This window comes from Uloborus diversus, chromosome 6 (genome assembly GCF_026930045.1).
Source record: "Uloborus diversus isolate 005 chromosome 6, Udiv.v.3.1, whole genome shotgun sequence".
Taxonomy (NCBI): domain Eukaryota; kingdom Metazoa; phylum Arthropoda; class Arachnida; order Araneae; family Uloboridae; genus Uloborus; species Uloborus diversus.
Genome location: NC_072736.1, coordinates 147443100 through 147468155, shown reverse-complemented (window position 1 = coordinate 147468155; position 25056 = coordinate 147443100). Strand labels below are relative to the sequence as shown.

Below are 25056 nucleotides of genomic sequence, written 5' to 3'. Positions count from 1 at the left end.
GTCACGTCTGTGTGTGACCAGTTTTTTGTGGCCGCTCTACAGCAAAAACTACCGCATGAAATCGAACGAAATTTGGTACACATATGTGCCCGTATGTGAACTTGTGCCCATTGGTTTTTGGCGCGAATTCCTCCTAGGGGGGTGGAGCAATGGGACGTTTTTTGAGTTACGCGTGCTTGCTATTCCTCAGGAAGTAACTGGCGGAATCAAACAAAATTTGGTTCATATGCTGCCATTAACAGGAGCATGTGCTGATTCAATTTTGGTGTCAATAACTCAAAGGGGGGTTGAGCTATAGAACGTTTTTTGTCGTCAATTGTGACTGCTGTATCTCAAGAAATAACGAACGGAATGAAAGAAAAATTTATCGGCAAGTAGCCCTTAGTGGGTATAAGAGCTGATTTTATTTTGGTGTCAACAGCTAAAAAGGGTGAAGCGCAATAACCCGTTCTTTTTTTCCATTGTGAGTGCCCTATCTCAAAAAGTAATGCTACGTTCTGGTTGAAATTTGGAATATATGTGAATCCATATGTAAACAGGCTTTGGTTCAATTTTGACGCCAATCGCTGCAAGAGTTGTTGATTTTTTTTTTTTTTTTTTTTTTTTTTTTGCGAATAAAAATAGCTTTATTAATGCAACAATAAGAAAGATAAATCGTAATAGATTGTCGTCTGCGTATTTCTCGTGATTTTAATTGTATGGAAATGATCGGAAATATTTTCTCAATGATTTAAAATTTTTAACTGTTGCAATCTTATGTTTGTTAACAAGTGAAATATTTGTAATTAATTCAATCAAGGCTTTTAAAATAACTTTCAATTTTCGCTCTTTGCTTTGCTTTTGCAATAATTCAGACATTGGGATGGTCGTCAAGTTTTTGCATATGTAATTTTTTTTTTTTTTTGGAATATTGCTTCTTCATCAAGCATGGGGAGGGATCAGATAAAAAAAGAAAAATATAGAAGAAAGTTTCGTGATGGCCACAACATACTAGTTTCTTTTGTGTATGTTTTTAAATTGTTGTGAAAAAAAATAGTAAAAATGCAACAGGTTAATCACAAATTATAATAATTAAATAATAGAATATTTAAACAAAATACATACAAGAAATCATCAGGTACATCGAATGCTTTCATTTGCACTGTTTCAATAGTGTCGGAATTGTCGCAGATAACCTTCGATAACCTGGTCTTGCGTATTTCCGAGAGTTGGTCTAAAAAAAATATACTGAGATATAAATGAAAAAAGAAGTCAGACTACGAAACAAATACATACAGTGGCTCCCAAAAGTGTTCGTACACCTACCACTTTCAATGAAATAGGCCCCTATGCGTCGGTTAGAATTAATATTTCGAAATAGGAATTTAACTTTACGATCTATAATCTTCTTTTAACAAAACTACACGAAAATTTTTAATAAAACATTAAAACTTAATTTTTTAAAAATCAAAAACCAAAAAGTGCTGGAAATTTTATCTTACAAAAGTCTTCGTACACTTTGAAAAAATGTCAAAAAATAAGTAAATAATCTAATTTTTTACAAAATTATTATTTAGTAGAATATCATGCAGTATCAACAACAGCTTTTAAACGTCTGAGAATACATTTCATTGTTTTTTCTTTCTTTTTTAATGCAATTTCTGAATAAGTGTTCAGCCGCACTTCGAGTCTTACTGTTTCTAGTTCGCTTTTCGTTTCAATGGTGTATTTTCGTAATCTAGCCACCAGATATCTCCAAATGTGTTCCATTAATTTTCAATCTGGTGATTGAGAAGATATTTCAAAGTTTAAGAGCAATTTTTGAGGCACCAAACTCAAACGTGTACTTCTTACCGTTATCTTTATAAAAAAAAACAAAGTTGTTTCCGATTGTCAAATTTTGAGCTAATAGTTTAAAATAGTTCTTTGAAATATTTAAATGAACTGCATGATTCATTATTTCATCGAAAAATTCCAAATTTCCAAGTCCTGATGCTGTTATGCACCCTCACACAAGAACACCTTCACCGTCCTGATTAACTGATCCAGCTAAGTTCTTAAGATTAAATTCCTCATTTCTTCTTCTATTGACAATTATACAACAATTTAACCCAAAATATTAAATTTATTTTCATCTATAAGTAAGACGTTGTTCCAAAACGTTTTGAGCTTATTTATCATTGATTTTACGACGGAAAGCGTAAGCTTACTGTTTTTCGCACAAACAAGAAAATTTCTGCGGGAAGAGGTCCCCTTTAATTCAGCTAATCAGAGAACTTGGCGAAAAATTTTAGATGAAAATTAAACGTAAAATGTTTGATTAAATTCTGCAGAAACTTTTTCAGCCCTAAAATGTGCATTTTTCATAATTTTTTTAATGTAAACCTCCGATCACGCTTTGTTAACTTTGCCAGTTAACCTTTTTTTACCTTGTTTTCGATCCGATTCTTGTCTTTAAAGCATTTTATCAAGCACTTCACTATAGAATGGTATAAATTAACTAATTTAGAGACATTTCAAACCAATTTATGGCTACTGTGAGGAGAAAAAAATCAAACTTCGAATCGTGTTTGTTGTTTTCTACGCATACCTGACATTTAAAAATAATAAGGAGAATATTAGGGAATCAATAAACAAAAAATTAAAGGCAAATGACTTAACAGTGTCATTACAATGCAAAAATAATTCAACAAACACATGTGATAATTTTAATCATGAATTTATTCGAAAATATTTCAGTGTACGATGACTTTTGTGGCGTATTTTTTCTCTGTCTCATCGTTTTTTGACAAATTTCAAAAATAAAATCTGGCAATATTTTGAAAAAAACTACTGGGTTTTATTCAGAATGGCTTGGAATGGTGTGAAAAAAAATTGGACTTCATATTCGAATTCAGTTTTGCGTTATTTTGGTTTTACTACAAAATTTCAAGGTGTACGAACACTTTTGGGAGCCACTGTAGATACGAGTATATAGTAAGGACGGATACAAAGGAGAAAGATGGGGGCGATCGCCCCCTCCTTCAGCCGAGATGCAGGAACTCTGCTTCAGAATATTTTCGGTACTGAAGTTCCAAAAACGATCATCAATAATGCTACAAGAAAGAGGGCTCTCCCTCGAAATGTTTTCTGAATTGTAGTCAAGTGGGGCACATCTCTTAACACTTTAGTGATAGCGATTGGAACTTTCTACAAGAAGTTTTTCAAAATTCTAAAAGCTCAAATTTTATACGATCTTAGATAACATTAGATAGGGTTCGTGGGACTAACCTCAGGAAAGTTTTTAAATTGAAATTAAAAAAAAAAGCAATTATAGGACACCGATGACGTTTCGGTAAAGGATGGAATTCACTCCTCGAAAAGTTTGTTGAAATAGAAGTTCCAAAACAAAAAAAAAACTTATTTTGAGAGGATCTTCTATGATGTTAGGAGTTAGAAGTTTGTTTGGATATTTGTAAAAGGGTAAGTATTTGAAATCAATCGCCCACACCTTGAATGCTTTTTTCCGTCCTTGATGTAGTCGGTGTTGTTGTTGGAGAAAAATATTTGGTCGAACTCACTGAAAGAAAAGGTGGTTTGAAACCAATGTTACAGGTTGATTATGATTAAAGTCCTGGTTTCAAAACGCCCTAATTTAAAAAGTGATGGTTCAAATGACTTGGTAACACAGCAGTCGTGAGGTTGTGGGAATCTGTTTGTGAAGGAAAAAATAGTTCCTAATCTTCCGATTGATGGCGAAATCAGGGTATTTTGAGTAAACTTAAAGGGGGGAAAAAAGCTCATAAACCTTAGAACAGGGATTAATAAATCAAGAGAGCAAGTCCAATCCGTTGCTTAGCAAAAGCTGAGGCATTGATCCCAAGTCACGTGACTCAACAATGAAGAATGATTGACACGTTTTGCGTGAAACTAGCGAAAGAAACCTGATTTCTTCCACTGCTTTGTTTTAAAATCCATCACGTGATTTGGGATCTGTACTTCACGAATGAAAGTCTTCACTCCCTCCATTTTATCTCTTCTCAATGTAATTAACTCCTCTTTCACAAGACGACTCAGACTCACCTTGCGTGAATCTCAGGAACGCATCCTGAGTTTCGTACCAGAAGCGATCGCATTTCTTCAGATTCACGAACTGCTTCGATATGATGCAACTGAAAGTCGGTCCCACCAGAGCTCCGTACATCGACTTTTCGGAAATGCCTCCGGTGAACAAATCAATGTCATCAACGTGTCTAAACAAAGAATTTGAATTAGATCTGTGTAAACAAAACTGAGACTTTATGACACATTACAAAAACAAAATGCTGAGGTTTTTTTTTTTTTTTTAATTTAGATATTTATATTTTTTTGAGAGTCATTTGACTTGTTGTCCTTGTGTACCGAAGATGGAGTGATGACAGCTATCGTTTTTTTAATTTACTTTTCAATTCTACTTTGTACCAGTGGTGTCCAACCCTTTTTTTACCCTCGGGCCACACCTCATATTAAAATGAATCTCGCGGGTTAGGACAAAAAAAACAGTATAATTCCATTATTATTATTATTATTTCTAGATAGGGCGGGACAACAAGGAAAATTAAAGACAATTACAAACCAAAAATTGCTGTCATCATTTATGCGAACTTTGCATCTATTTTTTAGAAACCAAGTTACAACTGCTTGACTTCAAATTTACTACAATTATTCATAACATCGAATGAAGATGATCAGTACGTTTGGAAGGTTTCAGAATATATTTTTCGTTTCGTAACATTGAGCACAACGGTGTGCTTCATGGATCAGCTTCGCGGGACGCTTATGGGTCACGGACCATAGGTTGGGCACCATTGCTTTATAATAATACTACACTGTAACAAATTCCGGAAACGTTTCTGGATATATCGGAAACGTTTCCGAAATAGTAGGAATCCTTCATCCAATAGCGAACTCCTCAATATTCAGAAAGCTTTTTGTTATTTCAAGAAATCTAGAAGCGGAAGTGATGACGCAACGCTTCGAAACCTATTTCATCCTTCCAACCCGGGCGCCAATGAGTCGGAAATAACGAGAACTTATTTTTTTCTTATCTATGGTTGCTGCAGTCAGCAACTGTTTAGCATTGGATTGCTTGTTATTTCATGTCTAGAGAGTAGTAAAATGTGTCAAAACTAATTTTACGCCTTTGCATTTTGGACTGCCCTTGATTTTTTAGACGATGTACGCAGCTATTAAGTTAGTTAATAACTATTTGCTTCTTTATAATTTCCAATGCGACCATAATTAGATATATATTGTGTGTTCAAGCGTGAATAGTTTCAACACCCGTGTTTATACTTAATGAAACGAAACCCTTTGGATTACTTATTCAGTTGTAATGGAGGTACTTAGATTTTCTTCCGCTCATGTTCACTTGTAAGCATTAATGAATATTTTAAAACATGTTGTTATATACATTTATATTTTTGTTGATTTGCATTTGATGCGGCTAAAATTGTAACTGTTTTTGGGTTTATCGAATTAATTTCAAGTTATCCTACATACCTATGTGCGCGGTGTACTATTTGTTGTAACCAACTGAAACTGATTAATTACGCAAAAGAAATAAGATTTATATTTGAGAAGCAATCACAGAAAAGTTATTTCGAAATACTTGGATGTACATACATTTTGGTTCAAAAAGAAAAAAAATCAATTGTTTAATTCATTAAAAATATGCTAATGCAAATATTTTCTAGTATTGTAATATGCTTCACAAAAAATGTGCCAGTATTATCTTTTTTTATTATAATTTATTCATTCATTTAAAAATATTTATACCATTAGAAAATGACCATATTATCTATTAGTAAGAACATAGTTATGCAATTAATTCATCTGCTTATTCATTTTGTTAAATGTGGTTAACAATAAAAAAATTCCTTGACATTAGTTGTTCCGAAAATAACATTTCCTTCGTGGATATACTAGTTTAATGTAGGACAGTCAGGAGGAATGAGTCAGTGGCAAAAATGGAACAGCTGCATTTACATGCCGAAATAAAAAGTAATATTATTTCATGTCATCGTTTTAAAAGTGATCATTTTTTAAATACTATGTTATTAATATGCAATGCACATATGGGGAGAAGACGAGGGGCGTTCACCACGCAGACTGTGCCATTGACATTTTCAAGGGGTTGCTTTTTTTTAAGGGGGGGGGCGCTTTATATCATTTTATGGGTGCACCATCACTCTTATGGTGTGGGGGGGGGGGACTCTCGTATATATGAAATGGAATAATCATGTAATAGAGTTCAATGTTTTAATAAATAAGATATATAATGCATTTTGCGCACACTCTAAAAATAAAATCAGTAACCTATTTTGATTAAGTATCTATATTTGTGATAAACTGGAAAAGGGCAAGAACAGAAGAATAAACCCGAATGGTTCCAGCAGGGGGACTTTGGTGTCATTTTTAAATTCATCAATTTCTCTGTTGGTACTTTTCGGTACACTTTGTTTGTCAAAGAAATTGACTTGACGTGAACGAATTTCGGAACGCAAAGTGTAGGTAAGTTCTGTCAAATTTTATCCGAAAATAAAAGCTATCAAGTTTGATACAAGATATGTTTTTAAGTTCTGCATTAAAAATACAATATGTTGATAATTTTGTCTTGAAAATATTGAGAGAAAAACTGAAGTTTAATATTGTTTAACAAACAATCCCACTTTTGAGAAAGTACTCCCCTTCCCTCCTCCGACGATTTTGTGATTATGAATGAAACTACTATATTATTTCATAAATTTTCAAAAATTTATAACTGTGCATATGTTATGCTGTTAACCATGCTATTTGTCATTAGAAATTCAGAAAAAAAAAAAAAAAATCCACGAATGATTCTAAAATTGCTTGTTTCATTGCTCTTTGATATGAAAGAATTGAAACTGATATGGCATGCAATACTATAGTAAAGAATTATTTTTTAGAAAAAATCACGGAAAAAAGATTCCGAAATTCTCAGAAACGTTTTTGAAAATTGTTTGGAGAATTCCGAAATACTCGGAAACGTTTTCGAAACTTTCATGAACCACAGCTGCACAGAATACTCAGAAACATTTCTGGAAGTTACGGAAAGAGGATTCCGAAATACTCAGAAACGTTTCTGAAAATTACAGAAAGAGGATTCCAAAATACTCAGACACGTTTCCGAACATTACAGAAAGAGAATTCCGAAATACTCAGAAACGTTTTTGAAAATTTCATGAACCGCAGCTGCACGATATACTCAGAAACGTTTCCGAATTTTTTTTACAGTGTAGTGGTAACCACCACGGCTTTGCGTGTAGTAGAAAATTAAAAGGTTATTTAGTTCGCCTGTATATTTACAAATAATGGATGATGACTTTCTCACCAATTTGCTATATTCATTTGATTACCCATGGTACGGTTCCACGTTATGATTATTCCGTAATTTATTCGTCCACGTTGTGATAATTTGCTCGGTAAAATGTTCTTAAAATTGGAATAGAAAAAGAACAAAATCGAATTTTTGAAAAATCGCTTTGAGGTGCACACCCCCATGCTACAAAGTAATTTTGTTCCAAATTTCATGAAAATCGGCCGAACGGTCTGGGCGCTATACGCGTCACAGAGATCCAGACAGAGAGACTTTCAGCTTTATTATTAGTAAAGATTAATATCTTTCTTTTAAACAAAGTTTTGCCGAGAGAGATAATACGCTATTTGAATCTGTATGTCAAACTTTCTTCCTTTTTCAGTATCTATTTATATTCGTCTTTTTAAAATAAACACGACCGACATTATAAAAAAATGTATTACAAATATGACCGTCATAAAATTTCAAGCCATTTTAGTATCATATCTCCAAATTACTTCAAACATGTATGTATTGTAAATTTGAGTAATTTCTGTAGCAACTACGAAGATATGCCTAGACACGACAGTTTGCATTATCAAAGTAGTGCCGATGACGAAGTAATTGTCTGCAAGATAAACCTTAAGCAGTAAGCTACCGCCCATTCAGCCAGAGCTGAGGCAGAACTACATACAATATACCGACAGCCCTGTTATTCCATCCAGAGACTGCAGTTTAGTCCTTGTTTATGGACTTATCAGTCTGGAATGGTCAATAACAGAGCTGGAGAAAGGTATCATCTTGTTGAAGCTAAGAGTGTGCAAAGACTGGTAGCTGATATTAATTTAACACACTGGTGATGACACGTGCCTCCAGCTCTATTATTGACAATTTCAGACTGGTAAATCCACAACAAGGACGAAATTCCAGTATCTGGATGGGATAACCAGGCTGTTTGGTGTATTGCATGTAGTTCTGCCTTAGCCCTAGCTTTACTTAATGATGGGGGTAACTTACTGCTTAATACCTAATCTTTGACTTCAATTGACGAGTTAAACCGCACCGCGGCTGCGGACTCTCGCTGGTGAGATAAATTTACTTTATCTACCAGTTTGTTGGCCTCTCAGCTTTAATGGGATGACATCAGACTCCAACTCATTCCAGACTGATAAATCCATAACTCAGTCTCAGGATGTTATGGATAATCGGGCTGACATTGAATGTATGATGAACCTTATCTCTCAAATCCAACGAACTTTTCTGCAATCTACAACTTTAAATCTTCACAAAAAAAAAAAGCCCTCTAGCACACTTGTCTTACATTTACAAGTTAGTCAGGCAACTGTTGGTGTCTGCACGTTTTACAGTTCGCGGACAGATTAAATAATTCACATTAAAAAAAAAAAAAACGCAAGGGTACAACTTACTCATAAACATTCTTTAATCTTTGCACAATGTACTCCGGAATATCCTCTTTCAAATCATCAAAGGACTTCGCCCTGGTCCTGTTGCAATAGGCTCGGTACTCATTGTAGGGTGGTAGACCATGATCTCTTCCCCTTTGAAGGTTAAGGGAGACAAGGTCCATTCCCGAGAATGGAATTTGACTGTTCTCGAATAAGTGGTTCGTCACCTCAGAGGTGATAGAATGATCGAATACTTCCACGCTACTGCTAAGCAGTCCACGCCACACTTCATCGATCGCATTTCCTGTGATAAGAGATAAGCAGTGTTAGGTTGCATTCGGTGTGAAATGATTAATAAACTTTATGAGTTTATGCGAGTTGAACAGCACCATTGCTGGGGAACCTTGCTGGTGTGCTAAATTTACTTTAGCTACCAGATTGCGAGCACTCTCAGCTTCAATGAGGTGGCATCTGCCTCCAGCTCGGTTATTGTCTATTCCACACTGTCGAGTCCAAACAGGGATGAAACGTCAGTATATGGGTGGCATAACCGTATATTGCACGTATGTGTTGTCGGTATATTGTACGTACTTTATACTGTTGTATACAGTGCACTAAAACGAGAATTACTAAATAAAAAAGCTAGTGCTCAAATTGCAATGTAATCCATAAAGAAATGGAAAAGCAAGTTTATGTTGTTTAATTCAAACCACATGAAAGTCACAGAAAGCGCAAAAGAGACAGTGAGGAAGGGATGTACAGAGTTTTCCGAAAGTGGGCGTACCCCCTTCTATTTTATTAATTTTGGATACTTACTTATTTGATTCAGGGGTGCCTACCTAGGGAGGTTGTCATGACGCAGACTGCGCCGTTAAAAGTTTTAGGGGGGTTGAGAGATATTTTTCTCATTTTTAGGGGGGTTCTTGTTTTTTTTTGGGGGGGGGTGTGGCCTTGATTTTAAGGGGGTTGGCACCCCTGCAATTTTATTACCTATTTTTTGTTCCTACAGAAATTATTTTGAGTCCTTTCTAGCTTCGTCTCTTATAATTAAAAGCTTAAACCGAAATTATGAGGACTGTCTCTATTATTCGGCTTCGGTTTTTGTTTTTGCACATTTCGTTAAAAAGAAACATATCTTCATAACTCAGTCTAATACTCTTTTTTTTTAACCTATCTTTTCTTCTAAAATGTATGTTCTCTTACTTCCGAATCCTCTCTGTGACCAGCCTACAAAGCTTATTATTAGGAATCAAGCGTTATTCCTAAATTGTAAAAACTTTAGTAAATTCAAATTGAACTATATGTAAGATATAAAATTGATGTCACTTACTTTCGTACAACGCATCCGGGTTGAAAAATGCTTTCCTCAATCTAATGGGCTGCTTGTTAGCAAGTACCTTATATCCGGAAATGAGTCTTCTGAACATGGGTTTGAGAAGGGTGTGGCCAAATCTGTAGGCAGCCGAAGCAAATTCATTGAATATTGTGGCATCACAGGTGGGGTCGTATTGATGTGAGCTTGATAGTTCCATGTCTTTCATCAGCTTTTCTCCCAGGACTCTTGGAAGGAAATCGGTGAAAGTAATGTGTTGCATCATTGCTGCCACAATGCGCCGAACTAAAACACAGAAAAGAATTCGTTAGTGAAGAATCTCAAAGTGACAACAACGGAAATGACGTTTCTCGCTATAAGAAGCAAAATGGGAGCTCAGGCGTTGTAAAACAATTGGGTTGTTTCTCATTTTTCAAAATTATTTTTTTTCTGAAAGAGTATGGTCGAAAACGTGAGGTGAGTTACTTTGTTTTTCTTATTTTTGATTTATTTTCTCTCTTAAAAAAAAGTAATCTTAAAAGACGTTCAGTCGTTGTTTTCATTTTCGCTTCTGACGTCACAAGTGAACAAGTCGCTAGGGTTCCCAGAACAAAGTTTCAGCAAACCTTCGCCAAACGATTATTTTATTTAAATATCAATCTCGTTCCGCTTATAAGTACTCGCAGTGAAAAATCACCATCAAAATATTATATCTTGCCAGAAAACACGAAATCTGAATACGAAAACATGAAATCACGATACTTTCATTTTTCCCAACATTTAAATATTAAATGTTGGGGAAATGAAAGTATTTTCTGACGCTCTATGTTTATTATTATTTTTGTGCTTATTATATCAAGTTCAGTGACTAAAAGTAGTACTTTTGACACAAGGAAACACTCCTATTATATCCTGTTTCACGGGAAGTAATTGTGGAAGTTAACATACAGGGTTTCCGGCTGCTTTTAAGCAATTTTAATTGACTGATTTTTTTTTCTTTTGATTATTTAACATTTGTTCCCACTCCAGGTAAAGCTTCTATAGACAAGAAGTTCACAAAAAAAAAAAAACTCACACGTGTTGTCCTACCTTTCTCTCAATACCTCTCTATCTATCTCTCTTACTTATTTTTATTATTTATTTTTCGAGCAATCAAGATAAGATTGTCTATTGATTTCATTTTATCATGACTTTCATTAATTGTTCTGTGACTGGTACATAGCGAGTTACGTGATCCATGACAGAAAAGTACCAAGTTACCTACTTACTCAAACCAACTGTTTTTACCAGTTAATTAAAAAACGTTAGATATGGTAAACTGCCGAAGCGTAATTATTAAGTTGTTACGGAATTCACTGGAAATATTTTGTGACAAATCGGTCCGAAAAATCTCGGAAAGACCTATTTATATTCTTTAACCCAAGTTTATTCCAATCATATGAATTTTTCGCATTCTTTTCCTCTTTCCATTTTCAAATTAAATTGGTAATCTTTTCTACCACTGCAGTCCCTTTTGAAAATTTCATGAACGGCCTCTTACTAATATTGAAGGATGAATTCATGGGTCTTTTATGGTAGGGGTCATTTAAAGGCTAAATAAATCATTGTTATTCAAAAATTTATCACCATCGTTGCGTGAAAAAGTATCTTTTACATTTACAGAAATAATAAACTGTTTCCGAAGGATAGATGATATTTCTTTAGTACAGAACTATAACTAAAGATGTAGCTATGTTTTAATTTTTTATTTTCAAGACTTACAAATATTCCTTGACATTCTTTGGAGTAATCAAATTCATTTTGGAGGAGTGAAATAGACGAAAACAGTGAAGACTATAAAAGTTATCAATTATTTTTTAAACAAGAGAAAAAAAACATTAAGGATGAAATGAAAGATGGTAAGAAAAGAAGAAATGTGTTCAGTGTTTATTTTTGATGTTTATATATAGAATATTTGACATTTTGAATTAAAAAAATAAATCTACTGCAATATGTTTAAAAATTCCACTTGCCTCCCCCCCCCCATGTTCCTATTTTTTTAATTTAAAATACGAAGCTTAAAAATACGCTTGACTATATTAAGAGAGATAAAATGTTAATTAATGTAAATTTTAAAATAGCAGTTTAAACATTTCACCTTTTAATTTTTATTTAACGGAGCAATGATGTATCTAGTCCCAAAATAACCAGAAACAAATTTGTGGGTTCTACCTGGGAAGAAGGAATTTCTAAAACTAGAATATTTAATTTTATGTTTTACTCAAAAGTATAGCAATTGTTCAAAATGCCACGATTTTTACTTGATTTCCATATTATACATTAAGACTTGAATCTAGATGTAAAGTTGCCAATGAAAACATGTATTCACTCAAACGCGTAAAACAGTAATGAACGAATTTGAGTTTTTCATCAGTTTCCCTGCAATATGTATACTGCTGCAGTGAAACAGGTTTTACGTGTTTTCACGATCGGCAGTGCGCGTCTCCAAAAGTGGGGAAGGGGTGACTGAGGAGAGAGCGCCGCGCCAAGAAGGGGGCAGTTGACCCCTGGAAATGAGAGAAGGTGCATGTCTCTCGGTCCTGCTAGTTACAGGAGGCTGATACAGTCGGACCTCCAAATATCGAAATTGCAAATTTCCGGAAAAAAATTCGATATTTAGAAACGATCTTATTTTATCCTAAAAATCTCCTGAAATACTAAAATTAAAGCTAATTTTCGTGTATGAAATCCAATTTTTATTTATACGGGCATCGGATTAAATGAAAGTTCATAATTAAAAAAAATAACAGAATTACATTTTTGCGCCTTCATGCATCTTCATTCTTCGGCAATTCAACTTGATCCGCAACATTATTAGGCGATTTTCGTTTTGACAATGTAATAGAGAGAAAAGTAAAAAATCAATCTACTTTAACTTTACTGCAGCTAAAAAGACTAGGCATGATGATCAACAGAGAAAAGGTACAACTTGAAACTGATTTTACAATGTTATTGGTTATAACTAAGATTTGAAATAAACTTTAGGGAATTTAAGAACTCCAGAATAAAACAACGACCTATCTACACACACCTCAACCACAGATTCCTTATGAGTTTCGTAGCAACCTTTAGTGAACATAATTTTCTCCCCTAACCTTCATTTTTCATGAGACAAACAGTCTAAAGTGGAAAAAAAATCTACGAATGTCTCGAAACAAAATTCGATATATAGAGATTTTTTCGATATATAGAAACAATATTTCTATGTAATGAACATAGAAATTTGCTAGGATTTCGATACATAGAAAATTTTGTTATGTGGAAGTTCGATATAATGAGGTTCGACTGTATTTTCTTCTTGCGGAGAGCGAGAGGACTCTGCTGGCTTTTGTCAGGCCAGGTCGTAATCATCTACATGCCTTTATCACACCTCAATCATTTCATCATCATCAAATATAAAATAGAAACTACAAAACAAACTATGTGTTACCTGATTTCATCTGAATCGTCTCTACACATAAACATATGTAACGACCCTCGCTGTGCCGTCTCTGACACGTGTTTTTTTTTCCCTTTCTTTAATAAATTTGTTTTATCCGTTTCTTTAAAATCTTTGTCTATCTGCAGTGAACCAAGCATTTCTTTTCTTTGATGCGTTTGTTTCATCAGTTTCTCTGCAATATCGGTATCGCTGCAGTGAAACACGTTTTACGTGTTTTATTTTTTCTTTGTTTCGTTTGTGTCATCAGTTTCGCTGTAATATCAGGCTCGTTGCAAGGAAACAAGTTTTACGTGTTTTTCTTTTCTTTGTTTCATCAGTTTTCCCGCAATATTTGTACCACTGCAGTGAAACAAGTTGTACGTGTTTTTCTGTTTTTTTTTAATTAGTCATTAGTGTTTCATCAGTTACTCTGCCACATTTAAATTGCTGCAGTGAAATAAGTTTTACGTGGATTTTTTTTCCCCTTTTCCTTTAAGAGATAAGTGGCTGTCCATAAATTATTTCACTTTTTTTTCCACATTTTTGACCCCCCCCCCCCTCTTTGTCACAAACTCACAATTTCACGAATCCCCCCCTCCCCTTCAAAACGTGAAATCATTTGTAAACAGCCGCTATAGTAGAGGCTGTAAACCTTACATCTTCTCAACAGCTTATCAATAAATTTATATTATCTTTCCAGGCAACGCTTGTCCAAAAACCAGACAATGGCAAAAAATTTATATTGAAAATCGGCATTTAATTAGATAACAATAAAATGTGGGAAAAGTAACTGCATTGTTTGATGTACTTTTAATTATATTATCACGTCGGCATAAAATCATTATATTTCGTATATTACTTTAAGAAATAAAAAAGAAAAGAACGAATGTTCAGGATCTTGATGGCGGTAAAATCTCGTTAAAACTGGAAAAAAAGTAAATGTTACTGTTTTTTTTTTTTTTTTTTTTTTTTTTCGGCGCTTCAAGATCGTGACGAAATAATAGCAGCTACCTTGACGCGATTTTAAAGTCACCAAGCCAGCTCGGATTGCGTTACAATGCTTAAGTGTACGCATATTCGTCTCACATATCTCCCATGAATTCATTTAACTCGTTGATGTTCTTAAATGTCTAGTGAGCCCTTTATCACTATACCGATGGTTTAATGTAATTTAATCGAGGTTACATGAGATTTTTTCAATACCGTTTTGGTAAATGGTTTCGTCATTCCAGTGAGGGTTGATCCGAGCCAATTCGTCTGCTATGCGATTGTGCTCTCGCATCCAGATGGTGTGCATGGAGGTGAGACCAGGCTGTTCGCTGGCTCGTATATCTCCTGAAATAAGAAAACAAATGAATGAAAAGAAATAATAATAATGCATGTAATAAAATCCCTTGAATTTCAAAACAAAGCGTAAGAAATGGTTTTTTATTCAAATATTTTATTTGAGAAAAAAGTCACCTGATTCAAAGCACAAGCCAGACGGAGCCCGGCATTCCACATTTGTAACATCTTGTGGCAGCAGATCTTTCCCGCCCGATGGGTGTCTTGTCGAATTCAGCCGACCCCCTTCGTTGGATCTCAGCATTCGGGCTTCGCACGCATCCGAGCCGTACATGTTGGAAGCATCGATGTATGATGTCACTTGGTCCATCTGTTCCCGGCGGCCTGAAATCATAATAGTGACAGAAATAATAACAGTTGCGAACTGCATGCAATATACTGACAGTCCGGTTATCACATCCAGAAGCTGCAGTTTCGTCCTTCTTGTGTCAGTTATGAATAGTGAATATTCGAGCTGGTTGTAAGTAAATTAAGCTCACCAGCGTGAGTCCGCATTCATGGTGTGGTTCAACCGGTAAATTGAAGGCAAAGAACGAAACTGCAGTCTCTGGATGTGATCTGGGCTGTGGGTATGTTGCATGTAGCCCTGGCTTAAGGGCGGTAGCTTACTGCTTAACTAGTTGCGAAATTCGTCCGAAGGTAATAATTACACTAGCCTACAAAAAACAAGAAAAAAGAAAAAAAAACTTTTTTTCTATCACACGGTGAAAAATACATGTGTGAAAAATAATGCGTTGAATTTAAATATGTAAACAGTTTTTCTCTGTCAATCATCCACAGATCTTTTGTAACATACAAATGAGGCAGTGAGAAACAAAGGAGTATAAGTGGACATTTTCAAGTTTTGAGTAAAACGCGTGTAAAGATGACGTCCTGGGTAGGCTTTCATTGAATTTTCTTTCTAAATCATGCTATACAGCAGCACCTACCAGGACTACTAGTACTATCTCTTGCCCCAAGACAGAGAAGGGGTTCACCTACCATTTGTACTGGTTATCTCCAAATTTTTAATTTTGCCACTTGCATCCCTTTACTTCTCATTACCTCAAATGAAGTTTGAAACAAATGTGTTGTACATCCATATGCATGATTAATGCTAAAAAAACACAAAAAAACTTAGCCATTTTTCATTTCTTTTTGTATATGGTATGAGGAACGTTTAAATATTTAGCAATAATCGGCAAGCATTAGTTAACTTGGGGAGGAGGAGGCCCTGCAAGTATGCCTTCTTTAAGCTGTGCATGACTAATATATGGAAATCCAGTACTAGTGTTCTCAATTGTTTTCACAAAAATTTGAAAAGGCGGTGGAATTAATGGGGCCATTTATTTTTCTATTATTCTGGTCATTACTGCCCCTTCGCACGGGAAACGGAAAAACAGCATAAATCTCGAGCAGTTAACTCATTAATTCATTTTATTTAAAACTAGTGGCACCCGCACGGCTTCGCCCGTAATAGAAAAATTAAAGGTCTTTTGGTTCGCTTGTATATTTACAAATGATGTATGGTGAATTTTCTCGCCAACTGGCTTGTACCGACGTTACAGTTCCACGTTATGATAATTTCGTATCTCGCCAATTGGCTTGTGCCCATGTTACGATTCCACGTTATGATAATTTCGTAATTTATGATAGTTTTTTTTTCTTAAAATTTGAATAAAAAAAGAACCACATCGAATTTTCGAAAAATCGCTTCGAGGTGCACACCCCCATGCTACATACTAACTTTGTGCCAAATTTCATGAAAATCGGCCGAACGGTTTAAGCGCTATGCGCGTCACAGACATCCTACGGACATCCTACAGACATCCTACAGACATCCTACAGACATCCTCCGGACAGAGAGACTTACTGCTTTATTATTAGTAAAGATAAGGTTTCATTTTATGCCAGAAATGATTGTCTCACAGTATGTGTTGTAACAGTATGGATGTTTTGGAAGTTCGGAACTTTTTTTTTTTTTTCATAGAAATGCCATTTAGCCTCAGCTGTTCGCTGAAAGAACTTGTTATTTAAAAACAGTTAACTTTAGTTAAACACCTCGTGGGTCATTCTTTTTTGAATCTCCAAACATGCAATGTACCAGGGACAATGCACAATATTATTTAAAGCTTACAGGCAAATGTGTCGCAATGTGTAGGACTAAGACGACTAACTAAAACAAAGTGAATTCAGCGTCGAAAACACATCGTTCACATTATCTCAGCAAAAAATTCTAGCCATCACCGGCGAGTTTACAGCTTTGGGTTCACTTCGCAATACTTTTTTCCGCTTTTTTTTGGGAAGGGGGAGGCATGACCGCCACAGGGAGCACAGACATTCAAGACGGCCCGCAGCATGATTTGGCAAAAATACGGCCTGCAAAAAATATGGGGACCGCGGGTCCCCCTTTTTCTATTGCTCTTAAAGTAAGAGTTTGAGAAACATCCTTTTTACTTCCTTTTACAAAAAAGGAAGCATTGTATTCGCGAAAAAATTTTCACTCAAAAATCGGCCTTAATTTCCATTTTTCTCACCCCCGAATGAATGTTGAGTTTTTTTTTCGACCCGATCACACGTGAATATATGCCTAGGAACCTACAGACACCCGAAATATCCATTTTGATGACCCCCGAGTTAATTACAACGAATTTTCTCGTGACGTCCGTATGTACGTATGCATGTGCGTATGTGTGTATGTATCTCGCATAACTCAAAAACGGTATGTCCTAGAAAGTTGAAATTTGGTATGTAGACTCCTAGTGGGGCCTAGTTGTGCACCTTCCCTTTTGGTTGCATTCAGAAGTTCCTAAAGGGGTCATTTGCCCCTTTTTGGGGGGAAATTGTTGTTAATTTCGATGTAAACTCAAGTAATTTTATAATTTGTCGGACATTTGGCGATATATCGCCAGTCTTTTGGTCGCCAAGTTGGCGACAAATTTGGTGACGATTTTTTTTTTAATTTTAACTTTGGTTTCACTTCGGCCACTGTTGGTGATATTTAGAGAGTAAACAATTGAATCACATTATAATTGCCAGTAATGGGAAAATGACATTAAATTGGAGTAAAAGGAAGTCATGTGATGCACACATCAGCTCGTTTCCCGAATCTTTATGCTGCCAGTTCGGATTGGCTTCTGGAAATTTTCTTTCCGTGCTTAAGTTTTGGCAGTGAGTATATTTTAAGTACTAGCAGCAACTCATCCTCTGCCGTTAGTTTGAGAATTCTAATAACGTAAAAAAGAAGTAATTCCACTTCAGTTTCTTCCACATAGAGTCGAAATATGAATAGTTTTCTCTCACCTAGTGTAAGCTGTCCAGCTAACGATCTTGCGAAAGAGATACAATTCTTGGAAGCATTCTGGAAAACTGCTGGGAAGAATGGATCTCCTGGAGGAATGGGAATAGGGAGACACTCCGGATGCACGGAAATCGCGGAGTCACAAGATTTGCAGTCTAGTGGTCGTCGTCCATGAGCTGAAATAATGAAAAGTTAAATTTTTATTTCCTGCGTAAAAAGTCTATTCATGCTGACAGAAAGTAATCAAAAACTTCGATTGTGAGTAAGTACCTCTTTTTAGGTTTTCTGTCATTTTTGTCGGATGCTCTATTATTTAACAAAAGCGTCTTCTGTTTTGAAAAATGCTTTCCTTTTTCCAATGTAGAAAACACCTCACTGCAATAATTTGTACTTTCTGTGTTCCGTTAACGTTTTTTTTTTTTTTTTTTGCCTATTATTTTTAGCACAAATATATTGTTCAATTTGTCTCTGCTAAATATTCTATTAATTTCGACTGCGTTTTTACATTTAGTCATGCTCGTCTAAGCCCAACCTGCGACCCGAGAGCCCCATGCGGCCGGAGAGGCTGACCCTTGTAGTTCGTTGAATTGTTCAATATTATGAATCGAAAACCACGATTAGTCACTATGTCACAATTTTGGAGAAATATTCAGAAATCGTTTTCTGGAAAATAGATGCAATTAATAAAGGAAGCATCAAATAGCGATAACAACAACTCTTGGTTTGTAAGGTTCTTTTTTCTTCCATGTTTTCCAATGTTATTTTGAATTTTTTAAAATAATTTGAAGTTTCTGGCCTTGAGTGTTCTGGCCCGTGAGAATCATTTTAATATGAAGTGCGGCCGTCGTATAAAAAACGTTGGACACCACTGGTCAAAGAATCAGGCTTAAGTTTTAAGAAAGTTTACGAATTTTATAACCATAAAGTGTCTAAAATAATAAGGGACTTTGATCGTTTCAGGTGTTCTACCGTAGCACAGAAATCATTTCTTACCTTCATGCATCGGTGTGAGAGTCAAATCATGATCTAAGAACTGCCCCCACTGCATGAGAGCCAAACTGTACCTGGCGTGGGTACAGTTTGGGGCATTCAAAACCCAAATCATCAAATTCATCAAATTCATTTGTGGGTACAGGGGGGGCATTCAAAATGTTATTTTGAATTTTTTAAAATAATTTGAAGTTTCTGGCCTTGAGTGTTCTGGCCCGTGAGAATCATTTTAATATGAAGTGTGGCCGTCTTATAAAAAACGTTGGACACCACTGGTCAAAGAATTAGGCTTAAGTTTTAAGAAACGTTTACGAATTTTATAACCATAAAGTGTCTAAAATAATAAGGGACTTTGATCGTTTCAGGTGTTCTACCGTAGCACAGAAATCATTTCTTACCTTCATGCATCGGTGTGAGAGTCAAATCATGATCTAAGAACTGCCCCCACTGCATGAGAGCCAAACTGTACCTGGCGTGGGGGGCTTCTGTATCGTAATGCACCGTGGCTGAAACTAGTCTTGCAGAGGGCAGGGGGCGGCCTGAAACGCCCACACTGCGAGGGCCACTCACACCTAGAAAAAGAAATTTTTAAGTAATTGCGTGATTGAAATGTAAGAAGCTTAAATGATTGTCTATTCACAAATTTTGCCAAAGACAATGCTTTAATAAAACAAAATTAAGTATTTGCACCGGAATTTTCATGGCCAAATTTTTTACAATAGGAGTTGTCTACAAATGATGTCACGCTTTGGAGGAGGAAGGGGGTTGAGTGAAATTGGGGCAGTTTATCACTAGGGGGGGGGGGAGTGAAGTGACATATTGGTCGAGATAAAAACATTTTAAAACAATATGTTCATGTTATATAGCGTAACATGTGACAGGGGGGACAAGGGGGAAGAGGGGAGTTAGGTGAAGTGTGATACCTTGTGAAGAAGTAAGGAGGGGGACAAGTGTGTTGAAAAAAGTATGACAGCATTTATGGGCAGCCCCTAACGAAAAATCGTTAAATTTACTGAAAAACTTCATAATGTTTTCAAATACATATTCAGATTTTACGAAACTTGGTACACATTGCAATAAATGGCCATTTCAATCATATATAGGATAATACATTTGAAAAATTGAGCTATTGAAGTCATACTTCTTTAATAAAATATTAGAATAAGACGAAAGCAATGATGCGAAAGTGACGTTTTAAATTAGCTTCCATTTGCGACATCTTGACAGATTTGGCCTCAAAAATGAGGTGCAAAATTTCTGGATACATTGGTGATAGTTAGCGAGTTCTTATAGAAGTCCCCTAGTTAAATCGTTGTCGAGATTTCTATCATTAATCTCAGTATAACTTTTTTTTGCATCAATTCGCGGGAAACTCTCATAACTGTAAGGACTTTTACCTTATATTTTATTTATTTTACGTCGTATTTCATTTAATCATTTCAGATTAGGTAAGTGTCCTTCTTAAAATCTCTTACGCTATATTTTTAAATTAGGATCAGCTGGGGTAAATTTAGTATTAGCTGGGGTAAATGGGAAAAACTATGTTACCACAGTTGTGGTGATGTTTGATACTAAATTATTGGTGTGGTGAAGACTAAGCAACATAGCCTTTCTGAGCTTTCCTTGTGCTTCCAAACCATTTTACATAGTCAGATTTGATAAGTTTACTTCCAATTCGCTGAGACTTAGCCTATCTCATTTTGAAAATAGGGGTGATTAAAATGAATTTCCGTGCGATAACGTTCATTGCCGTTGCGTCAATCTAATAATTTCTCACATTTCAACACAAGCGTAAATGAGATCGTCCAAGGACGAGCATGAACTTACTGGAGATTAGGTAATTGTTGAAGTTACTCGATTTACTAATTCTGAAATATTGTTAATTAACGTTTTCTTCTGGATTTTTTTAATATGCATTAAAAAATACAAAACTGTGTGGTTTGATAGCTACTTGTTTTAGTTAATGAGATAATCCTCTTTATTTAATAATGAGAACATAAGGCTTTAGAAAGGCTGGAAAGTGCGAGTGTATAAATTAACTTTAGGAATCATTTTTCAAAAAATCCTTTTAAAATAGGTTTCATTATAAAAACACTGCAATTTTTTCATTTGTTACTATCAGTTTTTAAAATATTGAGCATATAACCGAAACTATTTTTGAAAAGTTCTAGAATCTAAAGGGTACTTCTTACTAATAATAAAGCTGAAAGTCTCTCTGTCTGAATGTTTGGATCTCTGTCTGTGAGGATCTCTGTGACGTTCATAGCGCCTAGACCGTTTGGCCGATTTTCATGACATTTGGCACAAAATTAGTTTGTAGCAGGGGTTGTGCAGCACCTCGAAGCGATTTTTTTTCCTCTTTCACTTTTAAGAACATTTTACCGAGCAAATTATCATAACGTGGAAGTTTGAATTACCAAATTATCATAACGTGGAACCGTAACATTGGCGAACAAATGAACATTGTAAATTGGCGAGAAATTCATGATCTATTATTTGTGAATATCAAGCGAACCAAATGACCTTTTAACTTTCTACTACCGGCAAAGCCGTGCGGGTACCACACTAGTTGTGAATAAATGAACTCCTGTTTACAACCAAGATATCAGTCGAAAGTACTAACCGTCATGGTATCTGGGAGGTAGAATTCTTTGCAGAATGACCAAAGATTTCCCCCAATGCGGATTTTGAATGTTGTTGCACCATCCAGAAGCTGACCTGTAAAATAAATCATATTTCTTATTTTACTTCGTGCAAAGTTTCCAGGACATGTACAGCGAATCTCAGCGGTGCACTGTTACGAGAGATGACTATTTCTGAAGACAGTAAGGTAATTTTTGTGTTACAGAACTGTACTCCGATTTTTATCATCAGAAGTTTTACCTCCGTGATACAACTGGCGTAACTCCTTTAACTACAACTACGGAGGTGAGTCATGTGGTCTTGTATTCTGCCATGCCATAATATTTGCATTCAACGAGACTGACGTAATACGGGCCATGCCCGTGATAATCGGTTTTGGCCCGGCTATAAGAAAACGTGTCACATTGGTACCCTAAAAAAAAACTACTACTAGAAAATATCTACGAAACTAGACTTTCATATAGGTTTCTAGTAACGATACAATTTCTTCCTAAGTAAAGTTGACAATGTTACCTAAGAACTAGGGCGTATATAAGGGAGGGGCTGAGGGGGCCCGGGCCCCCACCCAAAATCTGGAAAAAAAATTTAACAAAAGGTAGTTGTTATTTGCTTTTAGTTTGCTCACTGATAATTTACAAACTTTCGGCTACAAAATAATAATAATAATAATAATAATAATAAATAAATAAATAAATAAATAAAATAATGATAGTGATAATAATACTTATAATACGTTAGATCAATGATTTCCGAACTGGGTGCCGCAGGAAGAGATGAGGGGTGCCGCGAAGTGCCCATGGTAATAATATGTACATAAAACTAGACTAGATGCCGTGAGAAAATTCTACTTTTTCAAAAGGTGCAACGATAAAGTTTAGGAACCCTGCGTTAGAAGGCACTAGGCAATGGTGTGGAGTTCAGAAGGTGTCAGGGGTTCCGTACCCCTTATTCAAGACAAGAACGCGTCTTGGGAATGCGTAGTTATTTTAACAAAAATAAAAGCAAATAATGTTGGGAGAAAAATCTCGATTCTTTCAAAAAGAAATCTTTAAATTAAAAATATTGAACAGATGCAGGTTGTTGCTTAGCATCAAAGCCTGAAAAGAAGGGTTTTCAAATGTTTCTCTTCTTAACTCTCTTCCCCCGCAAGAAATTTAAAATAAGTTTTAGCTGTTCGATTGGAGTAATAATGGAAATTGATGTTCTAAAAACGCATTTGTTTAGGCACTTTTCGACCATCAATTTCAAAACATTTCTTCAGGAAGGTACCCGAACCAATATCCTTTCACTAACGTAACGATCAATTATTTTTTAATTTAAAAAAAAAACAACCGCTTTAAAAAAAACACCCAGGAACTTAAGCAAAAAAATAACTGGTCACATTTACATACGATTTCCTACCCAAACCTATAAATCAAATTTATTCTACAATTCCAGAACAAAAATCAACTAAACTAAACACCAAATTATAAAATGCACTGATTTTAAATACTATAGCACAAATTTTTTTAATACTTAACTAACTATATACGATCTCTTAATTTTCAATCACCTTTTGAAGTCAGTGCCTCCTATAAACTAGTACCTAACCTTCTGAAAAGCCATCGAATCCTGAGCTAAACAATAATTTAACTAGCACGAAATTAATCTTTAAAACCAAACCTAGTCAGTAACAATAGGTAGCAGTTTAGAGGATTTCAATTTTGAAAATTTTCGGAGGAAGATCTCTAACCGTTCCTAACTTATAAATCTCTCCAAAGATAACCTGAAACTGAGTTTTACCTTTCAGGAGAGGATTCTCTCTTCCTTTCCAAAATTTGCCTAATGTTGGGGGAAAATCTGAATTGCTTTTAAGTTTTAAAATTAAAAAAAAAATCAAAAGTTGCTGACTATTTTTCGGGTAATCAGGCTAACGTTTCGAAATATGGTCCACAATCACGTTTTTAAGATTTCAATTACGAAAATATTTCGGACGAGTCTCCGACTGCTCCCGTATGAAATCTGAAAATGAAAAAACCTACAATTTCGAAAAGTGGAGAGTATTTAAATCCCTCCCTCTCCCTCTAATATCACAGAAAATCTCTTTAAAACTTCGTTTTTTAGGACTTCAATTTCAAACTAGTTTTTGTGGAGAACCCCAGAACCGCCCTGCCCATAACATTATCGAAGTTAGTCTGAAACTGCGTTTATAGAACTTAAATTTCGAAAAAATTGAGCTGAGGGGTGATGAATTTCGCTCTTTTATTTTTTCAAATCAATCGGGCGGGCAATTTAAAGAAGTCCCGTTCCTTTCATTACCCTAACGTCAACAAATAGCCTATAATGGCGTTTTTAAAATTTCAAATTCTAAACATTTTCGCAGAAAGACTCCCGAATTTTTCCTCCTCGTAGCATCACCAGAGACCGTCTAAAACTGTTCCTCAATTTCAAAAAATTTCCGAGGGAAAACCCCCGGAACCCATTTTCCTCCCTCGTTAGAAGCGAGAGTTTAAGAGTGCCCTCCTTTTTTTTTTTTTTTTTTTTGGTTGCAACACTGGGTGACGGAATGAAGTCCTTGCCCCACCTCGAAAAAAATGAGAAGGTCAAGGCACTGTTGCTCCCCTCCCCCCCCCCCAGGAAAAATGAAAATTGAAAAATGGGGGAGGAGGGGAACTGGAAAACATATATACGCCACTGCCTAAGAACGAGCTATATCGTTACTAGAACCCTTTATGAACGTCCAGTTTCAAATTTTCTATTAGTGCTGCATTTATTTTACTCAATTTTGTTTTCTTATCGTCATTCCTAAGCTAGAAATAGCAAGATTTCTTTCCGAAACGTAATGAAAATTACTTGGTTATTCAATAAATAGAATATATCAATCATTTTGCGGTTAATATTTTAAAAAGAATACCATAAAAAATTCTTTATTTTATGTTTAATCTATTATTTGCAGTAGATTAAGGTGCTAAAAACCATTGAACAAACACAATCTCTTACCTGAAAGGCGTGGTGTGGTCACAGGGCAGTGAAGCTCTTTCTTCCTCCAACCTGCATCTTCCGTCGATGCCCTCCTCGAGGACTCGCATCTCCTGCTGGAGGTAATCCTCTACGTCTTGAGCTGAGAGTGCGAGCATCATGGCTGACACTTCCTGCTCGTCGGCACTCTTCTCCCGATCTCGTCTGAAAGAATATTATTAGAAGACTCAGGGCCAAGCCGGATCCAAGACCAACTCTGAACGAGGAATTTAAAAAAATTTGGTGTGTATTAGCTCTAAACACATGGAAAAACACAGAAAAAATGTTAAAAAATTTATCTGTATTTTT

At 35.5% G+C, this 25056-nt stretch overlaps 1 protein-coding gene across 1 annotated transcript in view; it reads right to left on the bottom strand.

Moving 5' to 3' along the window:
• LOC129225022 (uncharacterized) overlaps positions 1-25056 on the bottom strand; it is a 73187-nt gene that overhangs the window by 13510 nt on the left and 34621 nt on the right. Inside the window, exons 15-24 of the mRNA XM_054859569.1 lie at positions 24730-24912; positions 21731-21825; positions 19506-19679; positions 18120-18293; positions 14955-15161; positions 14697-14828; positions 10052-10339; positions 8743-9025; positions 4042-4211; positions 1105-1213 (exon numbers count right to left, since the gene is read on the bottom strand). Of these exons, the coding sequence (XP_054715544.1) occupies positions 1105-1213; positions 4042-4211; positions 8743-9025; positions 10052-10339; positions 14697-14828; positions 14955-15161; positions 18120-18293; positions 19506-19679; positions 21731-21825; positions 24730-24912 (1815 nt within the window). The remainder of the gene's footprint in view (positions 1-1104; positions 1214-4041; positions 4212-8742; positions 9026-10051; positions 10340-14696; positions 14829-14954; positions 15162-18119; positions 18294-19505; positions 19680-21730; positions 21826-24729; positions 24913-25056) is intronic.